At 47.8% G+C, this 13,863-nt stretch overlaps 1 protein-coding gene across 5 annotated transcripts in view; it reads left to right on the top strand.

The window, feature by feature from the left end:
* The window catches only part of usp54a (ubiquitin specific peptidase 54a), a 104,827-nt gene extending 91,172 nt beyond the window's left edge, over positions 1 to 13,655 (top strand). For 3 of the 5 annotated variants that reach the window (XM_045700767.2, XM_014154022.3, XM_014154024.3), the window contains 10 exons: positions 318 to 912; positions 1,058 to 1,191; positions 1,527 to 1,688; positions 2,157 to 2,276; positions 4,026 to 4,233; positions 5,014 to 5,843; positions 5,985 to 6,106; positions 7,890 to 8,021; positions 9,842 to 10,070; positions 10,605 to 13,655. In XM_045700767.2, the coding sequence (XP_045556723.1) occupies positions 318 to 912; positions 1,058 to 1,191; positions 1,527 to 1,688; positions 2,157 to 2,276; positions 4,026 to 4,233; positions 5,014 to 5,843; positions 5,985 to 6,106; positions 7,890 to 8,021; positions 9,842 to 10,070; positions 10,605 to 11,242 (3,170 nt within the window). In that variant the 3' untranslated portion in view covers positions 11,243 to 13,655. The remainder of the gene's footprint in view (positions 1 to 317; positions 913 to 1,057; positions 1,192 to 1,526; positions 1,689 to 2,156; positions 2,277 to 4,025; positions 4,234 to 5,013; positions 5,844 to 5,984; positions 6,107 to 7,889; positions 8,022 to 9,841; positions 10,071 to 10,604) is intronic. The other 2 variants (XM_045700766.2, XM_045700768.2) reach the window with 2 other exon arrangements.
* The last annotated feature ends 208 nt before the right edge of the window (positions 13,656 to 13,863 follow it).

The raw sequence follows: 13,863 nt of genomic DNA, 5'->3' as shown, positions 1-13,863 counted from the left end.
ATCAGTGCCTCAGTAGTTCAAAGTATTTTGGTTTTCCAAATTTAACCAGAAGATCAGAATCAGGTACAGGAGTATGGTATCGTGTAGTGTACTGTAATATGTGTGGCCTTACCATTTTATTTTGCTCTGTCCAGTTATCAGTTATCACCAAAGTTGTTACTCACGTTGCACTTTCAGCCCATTATTTTCTTGCTTTTTCCACCTCTCCCCCATCAACACATGCCATCATATCACTAACGTCTTTATCTCCCACTCTCGCTCTGTCTCCCTTTCTTCAATCTCAATCCTTTTCTCTCCCCTCTCTCCCTGGTTTCTAGGTGAGACTCTGAAAGAGCAGCAGGCACCACGCACTGCGACCAAGTCCTCCTCCTCCAGTCGACTGAGGGACTTCAAGGAGACCATGAGCAACATTATCCACAGCCGGCCCCTCTCCGCCTCCTCTTCGGGCTCCGGGGCCCTTGGGGGTCTAGGGGTTGAGCCGGGGGCCGCCACCAAGTCCAGAGACTGGGAGGCAGACAGCACCAGCAGTGAGTCCAAGTCCAGCTCCTCCGGGGGACGCTACAGACCGGCCTGGAGGCCCCGGAGAGAGGTCCTCAACATAGACAGCATCTTCAGCAGGGAGAAACGCAGACAGGCCGGGTATAGTCCCCTAGGGGCCACCTTGCCTGAAGACAGTGGGGCCCCAGCCGAAGGCTCCACAGGGTCAGTTACTGGAAAAGAACAGGGGCCCTCTGGTAATATGGCTTCCTCTTGGACCCTGCCGACCCCCAGGGGCCATAAGATGGAGCAGCAGCCCCCCAGGCTCATCCAGAGGATGGAGAGCGGCTATGAGAGCAGCGAGAGGAACAGTAACAGTCCTGTCAGCCTGGACATGCCTCTCAGCGAGGGACCCAATGCTGCTAATGCACACAGGTACAGTCAACTGTATTCATACCGTTATGACCACTATGAAAGATTCCAGATGACCGTAACTCACATATCCGCAAAAGGTCGAGTCACACATGGACATGGTGAACTGCGTATGACCTCTCCGTCTGTCTCCCTGCGTGTCTCTCAGGGACACCGGTCTGAAGAAGCCCTCCAGTTCCGGCTCAGGTCCATCATGGCGCTCCGTGCCCAAGTCTAAGAGCAGCAGCGCACTACTGCAGGATGCCAAGGCTTCATGCAGGGGCCACAGCCACGTAAGCCTGGGTAGGTCTGAGTCAGTGTGTGTGATTGTGTTTCCCACAATGTGTGTGGGAAAGGGTATTTTTACGTGGGATTTGGGTCTGTTTTAGGGTGTGTTTGTTTTACACACTATTGTCTCACCCGTGCGCTGCACATAATGGAATGGTTTCATAGCATGTGACCTCTGAGCAGCTGGTTTCTGTTAAATCTTATCTGTGTCTCTGTGTCTCTGTGTGCTCAAAGTGTGATGAAGTGTACACACCGTCACTCCCCACACCTATTCTTCCTTGATATAGAACAGGGAGCGTTCTAGAAATCTGCGATATCAAGGTGTTTGTGTGCGTGCGTGTGTGACACAGCGGGAGAGGGCCGCAGCGAGCTAGACGAGCTGCAGGAGGAGGTGGCCAGGCGAGCGAGGGAACAGGAGTTACAGAGGAGGAAGGAGAAGGAGAAGGAGGCCGCCTTGGGGTTCAACCCCAGACCCAGCAAGTTCATGGACCTGGACGAGCTTCAGAACCAGGGTAAGGCCCCAGACCCAACCCAGAGAACAATGACTTGTATTAGTTGTTCTGTGGGAGACAGCCCTGCCCCACCGTGTGTGTGTGTGTGTGCGTGCGTGCGTGTGTGTGCTTATATAGCAGCTGTCTGAGTGCTCCCTGTTTAAAGCACCCTGAGTGGGCTGTCTAGTGGGACTTCTGTTTTCCAACAGAAAATAGCATATTTCCACCACACACACAATAGGACGTTTCCTCATTCAGAGGGTTAAGAAACATGTTTGATTGTTTGCTGCGTTTGTAGTGGAGAGAAATTGGATGAACTAGTGAGGTTTGTAGCACTATTCAGTGATTTAGGTAAGTGGTGCTAGGCAGCTGCGATTCTGAAGTGAAACATAAGTCTTGAGTTAACTCCACAGTGTGCCTTTTTTTGTTTTAAAGAGCTTTTTTTTGGTGCGTTTAAGGAGCTTTGCTTTTGGTGTGCGTGTTCTTTAGGCAAAGGGGACAGCTTTGAGCGGTGTGTGCCGGACGCTGAGGTGCTGCTAGACCAGTCTCTGCGGCTGGAGCAGGCTGGCGATGTATCTGCCGCTCTGTCAGTTGTTAGCGAAGCTATGTGTAAGTAGCCTTAACCTGCCTCCCTGTGCCTGCTGCCAGCCCAGTCGCCCCGCTATAACACTGTACCACTACCGACCTGTCTGTGTCCCTGTGTCTGTCTATGTGTGTCTCTGTTGCTTTCACCTGTAGTCCTCACCACTGTTGTGCATAAGACAGCCATGCTAACTGCTAGCCGTGATGCTGGCCATGATAACTACTTGATTGAGGGAAAATGTACTTGCTACGACTGTGATGTGGTTGTCTCACCCAGTTACCTTAAGATGCCTTAATTGTAAGTCACTGTGGATAAGAGCGTCTACTAAATGACTCAAAAATAAAAAAATAAAAATATTTATACATTTTTAATAATGTGAATTCTACAAGAAGTACCTGAAAGGCTAACTTGTGCCACTGTATTGGAAGAATAATTGCCGCAATGCGTGTGCAGCATGGTGCTCTATCGTCTCCTAGCGATAGTTTGTTACAAAACCCTAACTTATTAGTGCCCTCAACTCTAGCTCTTGTTTTATCCAAATATTATGACATTTGTGCTTTCTGTCCAGTCACACTTACAATAAGCGGCCTAAACCTAAAATAAAAGCCCATCAACATGAGGAGCTGTCTTGAATGAGTAACGACAAGGGGAAGGGACAATTTGGTCTGTCTAAACACAAGTTTGAGAAGGCTGAAAAGGTCGGCAGCCCTCTGTCTACCAACCGTCTCTGTCTGATTATAATGAAACGAGGCGAGTCGTCGGCGTGTTTACCCATCACCGTGGTTACTAGCCTGCCTGCCTGGGGGTGCGGAGAGGGACGGGTCAGGGGGTGGAAGGGGGTGGGGAACCCAGCGCTATGACAACCAAGTCTCCCAAAGGCTCAGTTAGGACAATGTGTCCTCGGTCTGTTATGTCAACATGCCAGTGAGTGTTAGTATGGTGCGTGTCTCTTGTCCGTTGGTCCTCATTTCCTGGTATATCTGTGTGTTGATGAGACTTTCACAGTATCACTGTCTCTGTCCTGAGCGTCTTGGACATTGAATGTGTGTATTATACTCCTGACTCGTCCACGGAGGAATGCTCACAAACACCCAACTCTCTCTCTCTCTCTCTCTCTCTCACACACACACACACACACACACACACACACACACACACACACACACACACACAGTTTCCCCTGTCAGGCACCCCAGTAAACCCTTGTCCCACAAACCCCATTTCTCCGTTTAAGATCTACAGCAAGTCAAGTCGAGTACTAAAAGCGTCTGAACTGAAGATATTTCGCCAGCTAGCCAAGAAAAATTGCTTTTGTATTTCTCAATTCAGCTGCCACGATACAGTATGAGTCAAAATACCAAGGGACAGACTTTAGTTTCTCCTCAGCCTTCTTAGATATTGCGCCTAAGGAAGGGCTCAGCTTAAAGCCATCAATTTAAGTTTTTGGGCTTAACATAATTCACTTTGATTAATTTAACATTATTCGATATGATTTAACCATTGTGCCATATAAACAGAATCTTTTAAGAGTCACTGTGGATATTAATTTTCCTGTTTTGTGTCCATTTTAATGTACCAAGCGTGGTGCCCGTTTGTGTTTTCCTCGACCCCAAAACCCTCCCCTCCCAAACCCCACCCCCATTATTTCAAGTCTAATCCTATGATTTAGTTTTGTGCCAAGTGTTTTTGCATGCATCTCCATAACTCAGCTCTTTATTTTCTGCATTATTCTTTTTTTCTTTTCTGCTTTCCTTCCTTTTTTTTTCGCCCTGTAGCTAAACTCAGGCTTCCCATGCATGAGGGCGGTGCTAACACTCATAGCAGGACAGTGGCTGAGGCCCGGCTGCAAAAGTGCATGAGGAGAGCGCGGGGCCTGCAGCAGCGCATGCAACAGCAGCAGCAGGAAGACAGACCCCAGCAGCAGGATCAGGAGCAGACAGAGGAGCAGGATCAGCCCTGTCCCTGTCCCCAGGGGCCCCCCAGGTACCAGCACTGTCTCCTGTCTGTGTCCTGTGACTCCCGTCCCCCAGCTGACCTGCCCTGTTCAGCCCACACTCCTGGCTGAGCTCCTCATGTGGCTCTGGAAGGAGTGGAACAAGGGATCACACAGTCCTGGTTTATTCTTTAACATGTAAAATGCCTTGCAGGTAGTATAGGAAAAATACCATTGATTTATAGGTAGAAGTTGTGTTCAATGTGCATACAAAGCGAGAAATGCTGTCATTTCATTGAACCTAGGTTATTTAAAGTAGGCGTATATATTTAGAGTTTTATCCGTTTGCTGATGTTGTCCTTCATCTACCCATTAATCCAACATATTGTTTTCCTAACACACAATTTGACCCTTGTGTTTGAAGATGTACTAATATGCAGCTAACGCCGCTGTGTTTTGTGGAGGGAGGGTTGTGTGTGTGTTTACTGTTTAGTCTTGTGGGGGTTGCTGTGAGGCCAGGAGCCAGGGGGGTCCACAGACACGAGTGCCTTTCCCAGGGGTCCGGTTCTGAGCCAACCCAGCCGTCCCCTGGGCTAGCCTGTACCAAAGTCCATAAAGAGTACATCTCGCTCACACGCACAGTAAACTCACATACGCACACACTCACACACACACACACACACACACACACACACACACACACACACACACACGTTTTAGACCTACAACACAAACTCCTCCTCTGTTTCAGAGGTCAGACCAATGAGAGATGCCTGGCCATGATTCACTAACCAGCCCATAACGTGAGCCTCTTTCCTCCTCCTTCCTAGTGAACAGCCTGTCCCAATCAAAATACTGTTGATGGACGCCCAGGAGGACCAACCGCAAGCAGTCCTGGAAGCCACCAGAAGCATGCCTTCTCCTCTCCACGTTAAGCCCCTCCCCTCCGGTACAAACTCACTCCCTGAGCCCTCGAGCCACCCCCCTGTCTCTATGCCCCCAAGCCCTCACACAGGGTCAACCACAGGGGGGTACGTGGCGGAGGCGAGGGGGCGCTGGGAAGGACTGGATATGTCAGGCGTGCTCCCTCATGTGAGACCTCTCCACAAGCACGCTGCCGTGTCCCTGCCTGCCCTGTGCGTGGACGGCTGGGACGAGAGCCATACTGAGGGAGGCCATGACCAGCCCCCAGCTCTGCCCAACTGCAAGCCAGCTGCATCCCCACACTGGAACAGTAACCCCGCAGCCCAGACTCTGCCCATCCCACACCCCCACTCCAGGACACACTCCCCAGTCAGCCACACCTCAGAGGAAAGGGGCCACGCCAACATGGAGAATGCCTACCCCAGACGGCCGGATGCTGTCGACTCCCCTTTCTACACCCCTCCCACAGACTCCCACTACCCTCCACCCGCCCCCAGCCGACCAGAGCGGACCCCTTCCCCAGCGTCTGGGGACTACAGGTCAGGTGCCGCCATGCCAGTGGATCACTGGGCAGAGAACATGACCCGCTTCTACAACTCCCAGCCTGCCCCTGTGGTGGGGTCGCCCTGCGAGGAGCTGTCAGAGTTAGACTCTCTGTACCAGGCGAGCCTACAGGCCCCCAGCTTGCCCCGGGCCCCACGCGGAGTCAGCCCCCAGCCCACTACAAACAAGCAACGTAAGGATATTCACTGACCAGTGACCACTGTTAAAAAAAAAGGGGTGGGGGGGTGGGGGGACTGAGAAACAATGATTGAGAAAGAGTAAGTGGGCGAGAGCTGTCCACCCCTAATACTGTGTCTCTGTGTTGTATCTGCAGCGGCTAGGAAGCTGTTGTCTGGGCTGGCTGCACCTGGCCGCTCCAAGACTCCCACAGCCGAGTTAGAGAGACATGCCTACAGAACGGCAGGCTACACCGGCAGCCCTACACAACACTCCAAGGTCGGTATCCACATGCTGTGTGTACGTGTACGTTTGTGTGCATACGGTGCTTTCTGAAAGTATTCAGACCCATTGACTTTTCCACATTTTGTTACATTACAGCCTTATTCTAAAATGTATTAAATATTTTTTCCCCTCATCAATCTACACACAATACCCCAAAATGACAAAGCAAAAACAGGTTTTTAGGAATTTTTGTTAATTTATAAAAACTTAAACTGAAATATCACATTTACATAAGTATTGAGGCCCTTGTTGAAGCACCTTTGGCAGCGATTACAGCCTCGAGTCTTCTTGGGTATGATGCTACAAGCTTGGCACACCTGTATTTTGGGAGTTTCTCTCATTCTTCTCTGAAGATCCTCTCAAGCTCTGTCAGGTTGGATGGGGAACGATGCTGCACAGCTATTTTCCGGTCTCTCCAGAGATGTTGGATTAGGTTCAAGTCCGGGCTCTGGCTGGGCCACTCAAGGACATTCAGAGACTTGTCCCGATGCCACTCCTGCGCTGTCCTGTTGGAAGGTGAACCTTCGCCCCAGTCTGAGGACCTGAGAGCTCTGGAGAAGATTTTCATCAAGGATCTCTCTGTACTTTACTCTGTTCATCTTTCCCTCTATCCTGACTAGTCTCCCAGTCCCTGCCGCTGAAAAACATCCCCGCAGCATGATGCTGCCACCACCATGCTTCACCGTAGGGATGGTGCCAGGTTTCCTCCAGACGTGACGTTTGGCATTCAGGCCAAATAGATGAATCTTGGTTTTATCAGACCAGAGAATCTTGTTTCTCATGATCAGAGTCCTTCAGGTGCCTTTTGGCAAACTCCAAGCGGGCTGTCATGTGACTTTTACTGAAGAGTGGCTTCCGCCTGATTGGTGGAGTGCTGCAGAGATGGTTGTTCTTCTGGAAGGTTCTCCCACCTCCACAGAGGAAATCTAGAGTTCTGTCAGAGTGACCATTGGGTTCTATGTCACCTACCTGACCAAGGCCCTTCTCACCCGATTGCTCAGTTTGGCCAGGCGGCCAGCACTAGGATGAGTCTTGGTGGTTCCAAACTTCTATTGAAGAATGCTGCAGAGGTTTGTCCTTACCCCCCCTAGATCTGTGCCTCGATACAATCCTGTCTCGGAGCTCTACGGACATTTCCTTCGACCTCATGGCTTGGTTTTTGCTCTGACATGCACTGTCAACTGTGGGACCTTATATAGACAGGTGTGTTTCTTTCCAAATCATGTCCAATCAATTGAATTTACCACAGGTGGACTCCAATCAGGTTGTAGAAACATCAAGGATGATCAATGTAAACAGGATGCACCTGAGCTCAGCTTTGAGTCTCAAAGCAAAGGGTTTGAGTACTTATCTAAATAATCTATTTCTGTTTTTTATTTTGAAAAAATGTGCACAAAAAAAATAAAAACCTGTTTTATCTTTTTCATTATGGGGTATTGTGTGTAGATTGCTGAGGATTATTCGTTTTTTAATCCATTTTAGAACAAGGCTGTAAGGTAACAAAATGTGGAAAAAGTCAAGGGGTCTGAATACTTTACGAAGGCAGTGTGTGTGTGTGTGTGTGTGTGTGTGTGTGTGTGTGTGTGTGTGTGTGTGTGTGTGTGTGTGTGTGTGTGTGTGTGTGTGTGTGTGTGTGTGTGTGTGTGTGTGTGTGTGTTGAGGCTGCGTGTAGTGATTTGGTGCAGATGTGCGAAGGCTGTATCTCAGTGTGTGGACTGACGTGTGTTTGTGTGTGTAGGAGGGCGATTGACACGATGTCTCTGTTGTTTCCCTGTAGCCTGGGTCATGTGAGCGACCACTCGCAGATGACGAGAACTACAGTGCTGAGAACCTCCGTCGCATCGCCCGCAGTCTGAGTGGCACAGTCATAGGGGGACGACCGGAACACCTCGCCCCCTCCCGCAGCTTTGTGAGTCACACACACACACACACACACACACACACACACACACACACACACACACACACACACACACTAGTGCTAAGCGATTAATTGAAATGTCTTCTTTTTTAAATTAAACAACTGACAGAGGGTGGTTCAATTACTTGAAGTCACTCTGGATAAGAGCGTCTGCTAAATTACTTAAATGTAATGTAAATACATTTTTTTTTTAAAGGTTTTTTTTTAGCAGATTTTGCCGTTTCTGTGGAGAGAAATCATATCAAGCACGAGAGACATCAAATAAAGAGCGAACTGTGGGACGCTGTAGGGTGATGAAGATTCAATAGGCAAATATTCAACCTAGTTCAGTGCAGAAAACGTGGTAAATAACTACAATGACCAGAATCCATTGCACCTAGTCTTCCCGGCCCCACACAGAGAGGAACGTAACCAACACAGTGACGAGAGGGATAGACACAGTTTGTGACTCGAGGTAGCTCTCCCCGATTGATAGTTGTAGCAGTCTTGAAACCTACTAAATAGTGATTTTGTCAGACAGCTCTTCAGCATGGGCAGCTGTGGCAACCCAATGATCACGGCTACCCTTTTCGAGCCAACTAGCTAAATAGTATGACTCGTTGGGAAGCACAACGATAACGTTAGATGGCTGTCTGGCTGCTACTGCCTGACAGCCAGACAACTCTAATCTAATCACAACTGAAATAGTTGATTTAAGTAATGTTCTTAGTAAGTGGTAAGCAGTAATGGGCAGTCACTACCATCATGGGGCTCTTGTGAATTGATTTATTCTGTGTTAGAGACAATGGAATGTTTTAAATGTTTGGCTTTGGAATTTCAATTACAAAGGTCATATTTCATAATGCATTTAATAATTATTTTTTTTAAAGTGTTTTAACCTAAATCGAAAAAAGTGATTATAAAAAAAAAAAAACGAAATGACTTTAAAAAACACTAATCGCTCAGCCCTAACAATCACACACGCACGCGCGCACGTGCACACACACATACATACACACTGTGCGTAAGACACACACACATAAACACACACACACACACACACACTGTGCATATGTCATACACACACACACACACACGCCCGCACACACACATACATACACACTGTGCATACAACACACACACACACACATACACATTGTGCATACGTCATACACACAAACACAGAGCCTTACACGCAAGCCTCAGTTCCTGACGGGGGAATGCCACAGCTGTCAGTCCCACTCAGAGCTGCCTGTGATCGCTTTGGCGAGCACATCATTACATCATCATGTACCATCAGTGTACCTTATCATCGTCACACCTCCCTCCCAGTGGATATGATTGTTTCATACTGTCATACCTTCATCTGGTGTTCACATAATGTAACTGCCGTGCTGTGCCCTGATGGAGCATCTAGTGGTGTGATCTTCACTCAGCAAAATGCCAGCGGCGGAATCTATAAATTATTCATAAATCATTCAGGTAGTCCATTAAGCTTTTAACCTTGTGTTCAGCTTACATTCTTTGGTTGAAGAACAAAGACCAGCACTAGACATGGCACTGTTGCATTATGTGAATAGATGGTGAGGTTTGTGTTGCCACTGAAATCCTGACTGTGTTGTTTTCGTTTTGTTTTCATTTGTGGGTCAGCCGTCCCTTGTCAACCTGTTTTTAACTCATCTGTTTTCCTCTCATCCTCCCTCTCCTCTCTTTTCTGCCCCTCAACTGCTGGGTATTCTCACCTTGTGGTGGATCTCTCTCTCTTTCTCTCTCTCTTTCTCTCTCTCAAACTGAACCTCGTTCTTTTTTCTTTAATAATAAAAAAAAAGGATTCCCCAGTTACCAGGATGCCAAAGCATGCGGACCCCCGAGTCACCGCACGTCACCCTAGCACGCCCTCCCTGCACCTCCCTCCCTCCTCCACCCACCTCTCTCCACCCGAACCCCAACACCAATACGTCCACAACAACCACCACTACAGCCCCCCAGCACTGTCCCAGCACCCCCCTCAGCAGGCAGCGCGGCCCCCCTCCTCGGGGCCCTATCTGGGACGCTCAGGTAACCGTCAGCCCCCTCCACCTCCAGTCATCAAACCACAGCACCATCCTGGCCCTATCAGAAGTGGATCACATGACACTCTCAATGTCTGTTATTCCTTTTGTTTTCTCTGTATGTCTGGTCACACTGCATGTTTTAGGCGGTTCAACGCCAGCGTGAACAGAATCTATTTCTGGGTATGCCAGATTGTTCAGTCAATTCTCACATTGAAACTTCATTGGATGGAAGGATGTTTGACATACTTTTTACATTTGTATCACAAACCATTTGAGAAAATCATGATGAAAGTGGCCATTTTAGGCCCATTTTAGACCAATACATGCCTCCTGTCTAGATTCTGAAATATGCATTTTCACAGTAATTTATTTAACATAAAAAAATATTAATATAAATATCTCAAAACGACCCTTTTGGAAAGAAAATGTGACAGGAAGAAATTCACAGAGCTCTTTGATTGTACAGTGTGTTTCCCACTGTGCCTGTCCTGGAACAGCTAGTTCTCCGCTGTGTTCTAACAATGATCTGCCCCCACAGGAGATCACCAGAAGGGAGACCAGTTTCTGGCTGTGTTTGACCGGGGTGAAGCTTTCTCCCGTGAAAACTACCACAGTGTTGCACTGAGCTACGGCACACTACCGCGGGCACCTCGCAGGGCACCTCCATCCGGGTCCTCCTCTCTCCCCCATCCCAGGGAAGGACCCAGCCCCGGCCCTGGCCCTGGGTACTACAGCCACCCAGACACGGGCTACGCCACCCTCTCCCACCCCCGCCGTTCTGCCCCCCCTAGAGGCACCATAAACGGCTACAGGCAGCCCCCTCAACCCGGCAGGAGCAACGCAATCCTACCCACCCGCCTACCTCCCCAACACCACCCAGCCTACCACCAACTGTCCAACGAGACCTCCACCCAGCCCCTCCGCCTGGACGTACCTCCAGATGTTGACTGGAGGACTCCGGACTACAGGATGGTACCACCGTCCATGCCCATGCGGGACCCCCACCCCCTCCATCAGCCCACCCAGAAGCCTGACCAACCTCGAATGAGGGCCTCATCCTGCGGCCCCGGTAGTGCCCCACTTTGTTCCCTGTGCCAACAGCTGCCCACCGAGCCCTCCCGCCACTACTGCCAGTCCTGCAGGGCCTATATGGCCCGCTTCCGGCCTGCCAGCTGATCCAGTTTACCGTCACCCTACAAACAGACCCAGTTCACTCCCAATGCACACCCCCCCTTTCTCTCTCTGTCTTCTTTCTGTCTCTTTTCCCTGTTGGGCTGTAGAAGTCAGACTCTAGTCCTGAGTGTTAGGGAGACTAACAGCAATCTTGGGGCACGTTGTTCTAGCAGATTGTGGCCCTTTCGCTTCCCGTCAATTACTGTCTATAGTATAACCCCACCCCAAACCTCTTTAAGCAGACAGGCCAACCACTATCTGGTCCTAAACCTGGTCTATTTCTATAGAGTTTATGTTTAGCCTCATCTAAGGTTGTTTAAAGATGGTGTGATGCCAACAACATTGGAAGGTGACAGAGTCCAGGCTGGGTAGAAGTGGGGCTGTGAAAGCCTTGCACTGAGTGTCCACTGAGGTGGATGGCGAGAGGCACTGTGCTTCTTGGAGTTTAGGACACCCCTCATTCCCCCATTGGACACATCAGCACCAACGCAGCTGGAGGTTTAGGGGTGCCACTGATGTTCCCAGGGGTCACGATAAAACCCATGCTTTGAGGAAGCCTGTTACAGACAAAGACTGAAGACGGACGTTGAGTTAACAGGGTGGGGAGTTTTTTTGTTGTCAGTCATGAATTATTCTTTAACAGGTATTAGACAGTGAAATGGATGCACCATAAGGCTGCTTCCTCACACCAACCCTTCCCTGTCTGGATAGGAAGAGACAACACCTTCCTCTCTCCTCACCTCATTGTATACTGACACTAAAACAGGGCCCTCTGAGCGTTCAGATTTATTTACTTACTGTACTACTGTATTTATCATTTTTAGGGAGCCCTGGGTAAGTAGTGTATAGATTGTCAAACTAATCTTTCAGCCTAACCTGTATATACTCTGCCATAGACCTGTTGTACTTTGCATTGTATCAACTAGCTAGCGCTGTCTGGTGATTAGAGCCCTCTTGTAGAATGGGCCTGTGTGTCTCTCAGTTAGAGAGGGCTAAGGACCCTAGACTTTTCTCTTGAGGCTTTCCACAGCCCTGCAGCTATGCACGGTTGTTCAGCAGGTCTACGACTGACGGAATCACTCGGCTTAGAGTACGTTATAAAGTAATAATGAGATTTTCTTAGTGCAGTGAATTTACCTAACTGCGTTAAAACAAGTTTAGTTCACTTCAGAAGTGTTGAGATAGTTTTATCTGTTGCTGTTTTATTTATATTGACATTTCTCCCATTGTTACGGGAGGTGCTCAATGTTATTAACCTATTTTTGTACTTTAAAGACTTGGGATATTTAGAGGATGGTGATCTGGAGTGCTAAGGAAGTACAGCGGTTTAGACTCGTAGAGAGAATGTAATGACAGTGTACTTTACAGAGAACATATATGGGAACTGACTATCACGCTGGGTCAATTCAATGGCTTTTAGAAAATCGTAATTGTTGAATCTTGAACGTTAGATCCATTTACATTTTTTCTTGATGTTTTGTCTTTGTGACGCGCCAACACCGGGGATGGCTAATTAGTTCCTAATTGAAATTTCAACCCAAATATTACTAAGACGCTGATTTATACAGTAGCTCCGGAATACAACAAAAGCCAACTTTGTCTCGTTTTTGAGGCAGATTTTAGATCTGATGATGTAAACTTATGGATCATTAGAGCCCCAATTACAGTGAAGTCGCTTTTTTGGCTTGGGAGGAAAAGCGAGCTACAGCCTTACAAAATACACTTACGTTATCTACAATCTGAAATGGAGGAAATTACTAAATTATGTTTTGTTGCTTTCTACAATATTGCTGATTTGTTTTGGAATATTTGTACACGTATTTTTCTACACTGTAGATATGACTGAGGGAATATGAAGAGAATGGAGCTTAATGAAGAAAGTTGAGTGTCTTAAGATAAAACAATTGCTAAAATCATATGGTTAATAAAGACTTTAGGATGCTCAACTGCAGTGCAATTCACCGGGTGCGAGTGGTGTTGTCCTTCTTTGGGGAAAACAGTCTCGGAAACAGAAATGTAATTGGATTGTTGCAGATGTTAAACACTTAACCAAAGAGTGCCACTTTAGTGAGAGTCATTTTGATGAAAAGGAATTAATAATCCTTAGTTTGTGTACATTATGCAACACTGCCCCCTCGTGGATTGGCAGTAGAAGAGCAGGTGACAGGTGTCCATTTTATTTTATTTAACGTGCTAATAAACAGATACTGCGACAGCTGAACAGTGTAAATTTGTGTACAGATAATGATATCCTTCGAACTTAAATGTTAAGAGGATGTGTTTTCTTGGTAATATAAAGGAAGGGTTGACAGATTTCCATTTTGGACTTAGTTTGTAATTGCTGTGCTAGCAGATGGAACTTGTATTTTTGCAATAAAGTTGTTACAAAGTGCTCCGAACAGGAGCAGAGTATGAAGATTGTCTGTTTCTGTGTGACTATGCTATACTATGCTATGTTGTAGGTTACAACTAGGGCCCAGCGGTTTTTCCATGTCAGATCATGTGATCAGGAAAAGCTCCTGACTCTTAAGATGCTCTGTAGCCCTCATACTCAACTGGCGGACCACGATCAATACGGACCGTATTGGAACAGTCTGGTTTCGACCCCATATCATATAAACACA

Source organism: Salmo salar, chromosome 18 (genome assembly GCF_965601325.2).
Source record: "Salmo salar chromosome 18, fSalSal1, whole genome shotgun sequence".
Lineage (NCBI taxonomy): Eukaryota > Metazoa > Chordata > Actinopteri > Salmoniformes > Salmonidae > Salmo > Salmo salar.
The sequence above is the reverse complement of the archived record's forward strand: the minus strand, read 5'-3'. Positions and strand labels throughout refer to the sequence as shown.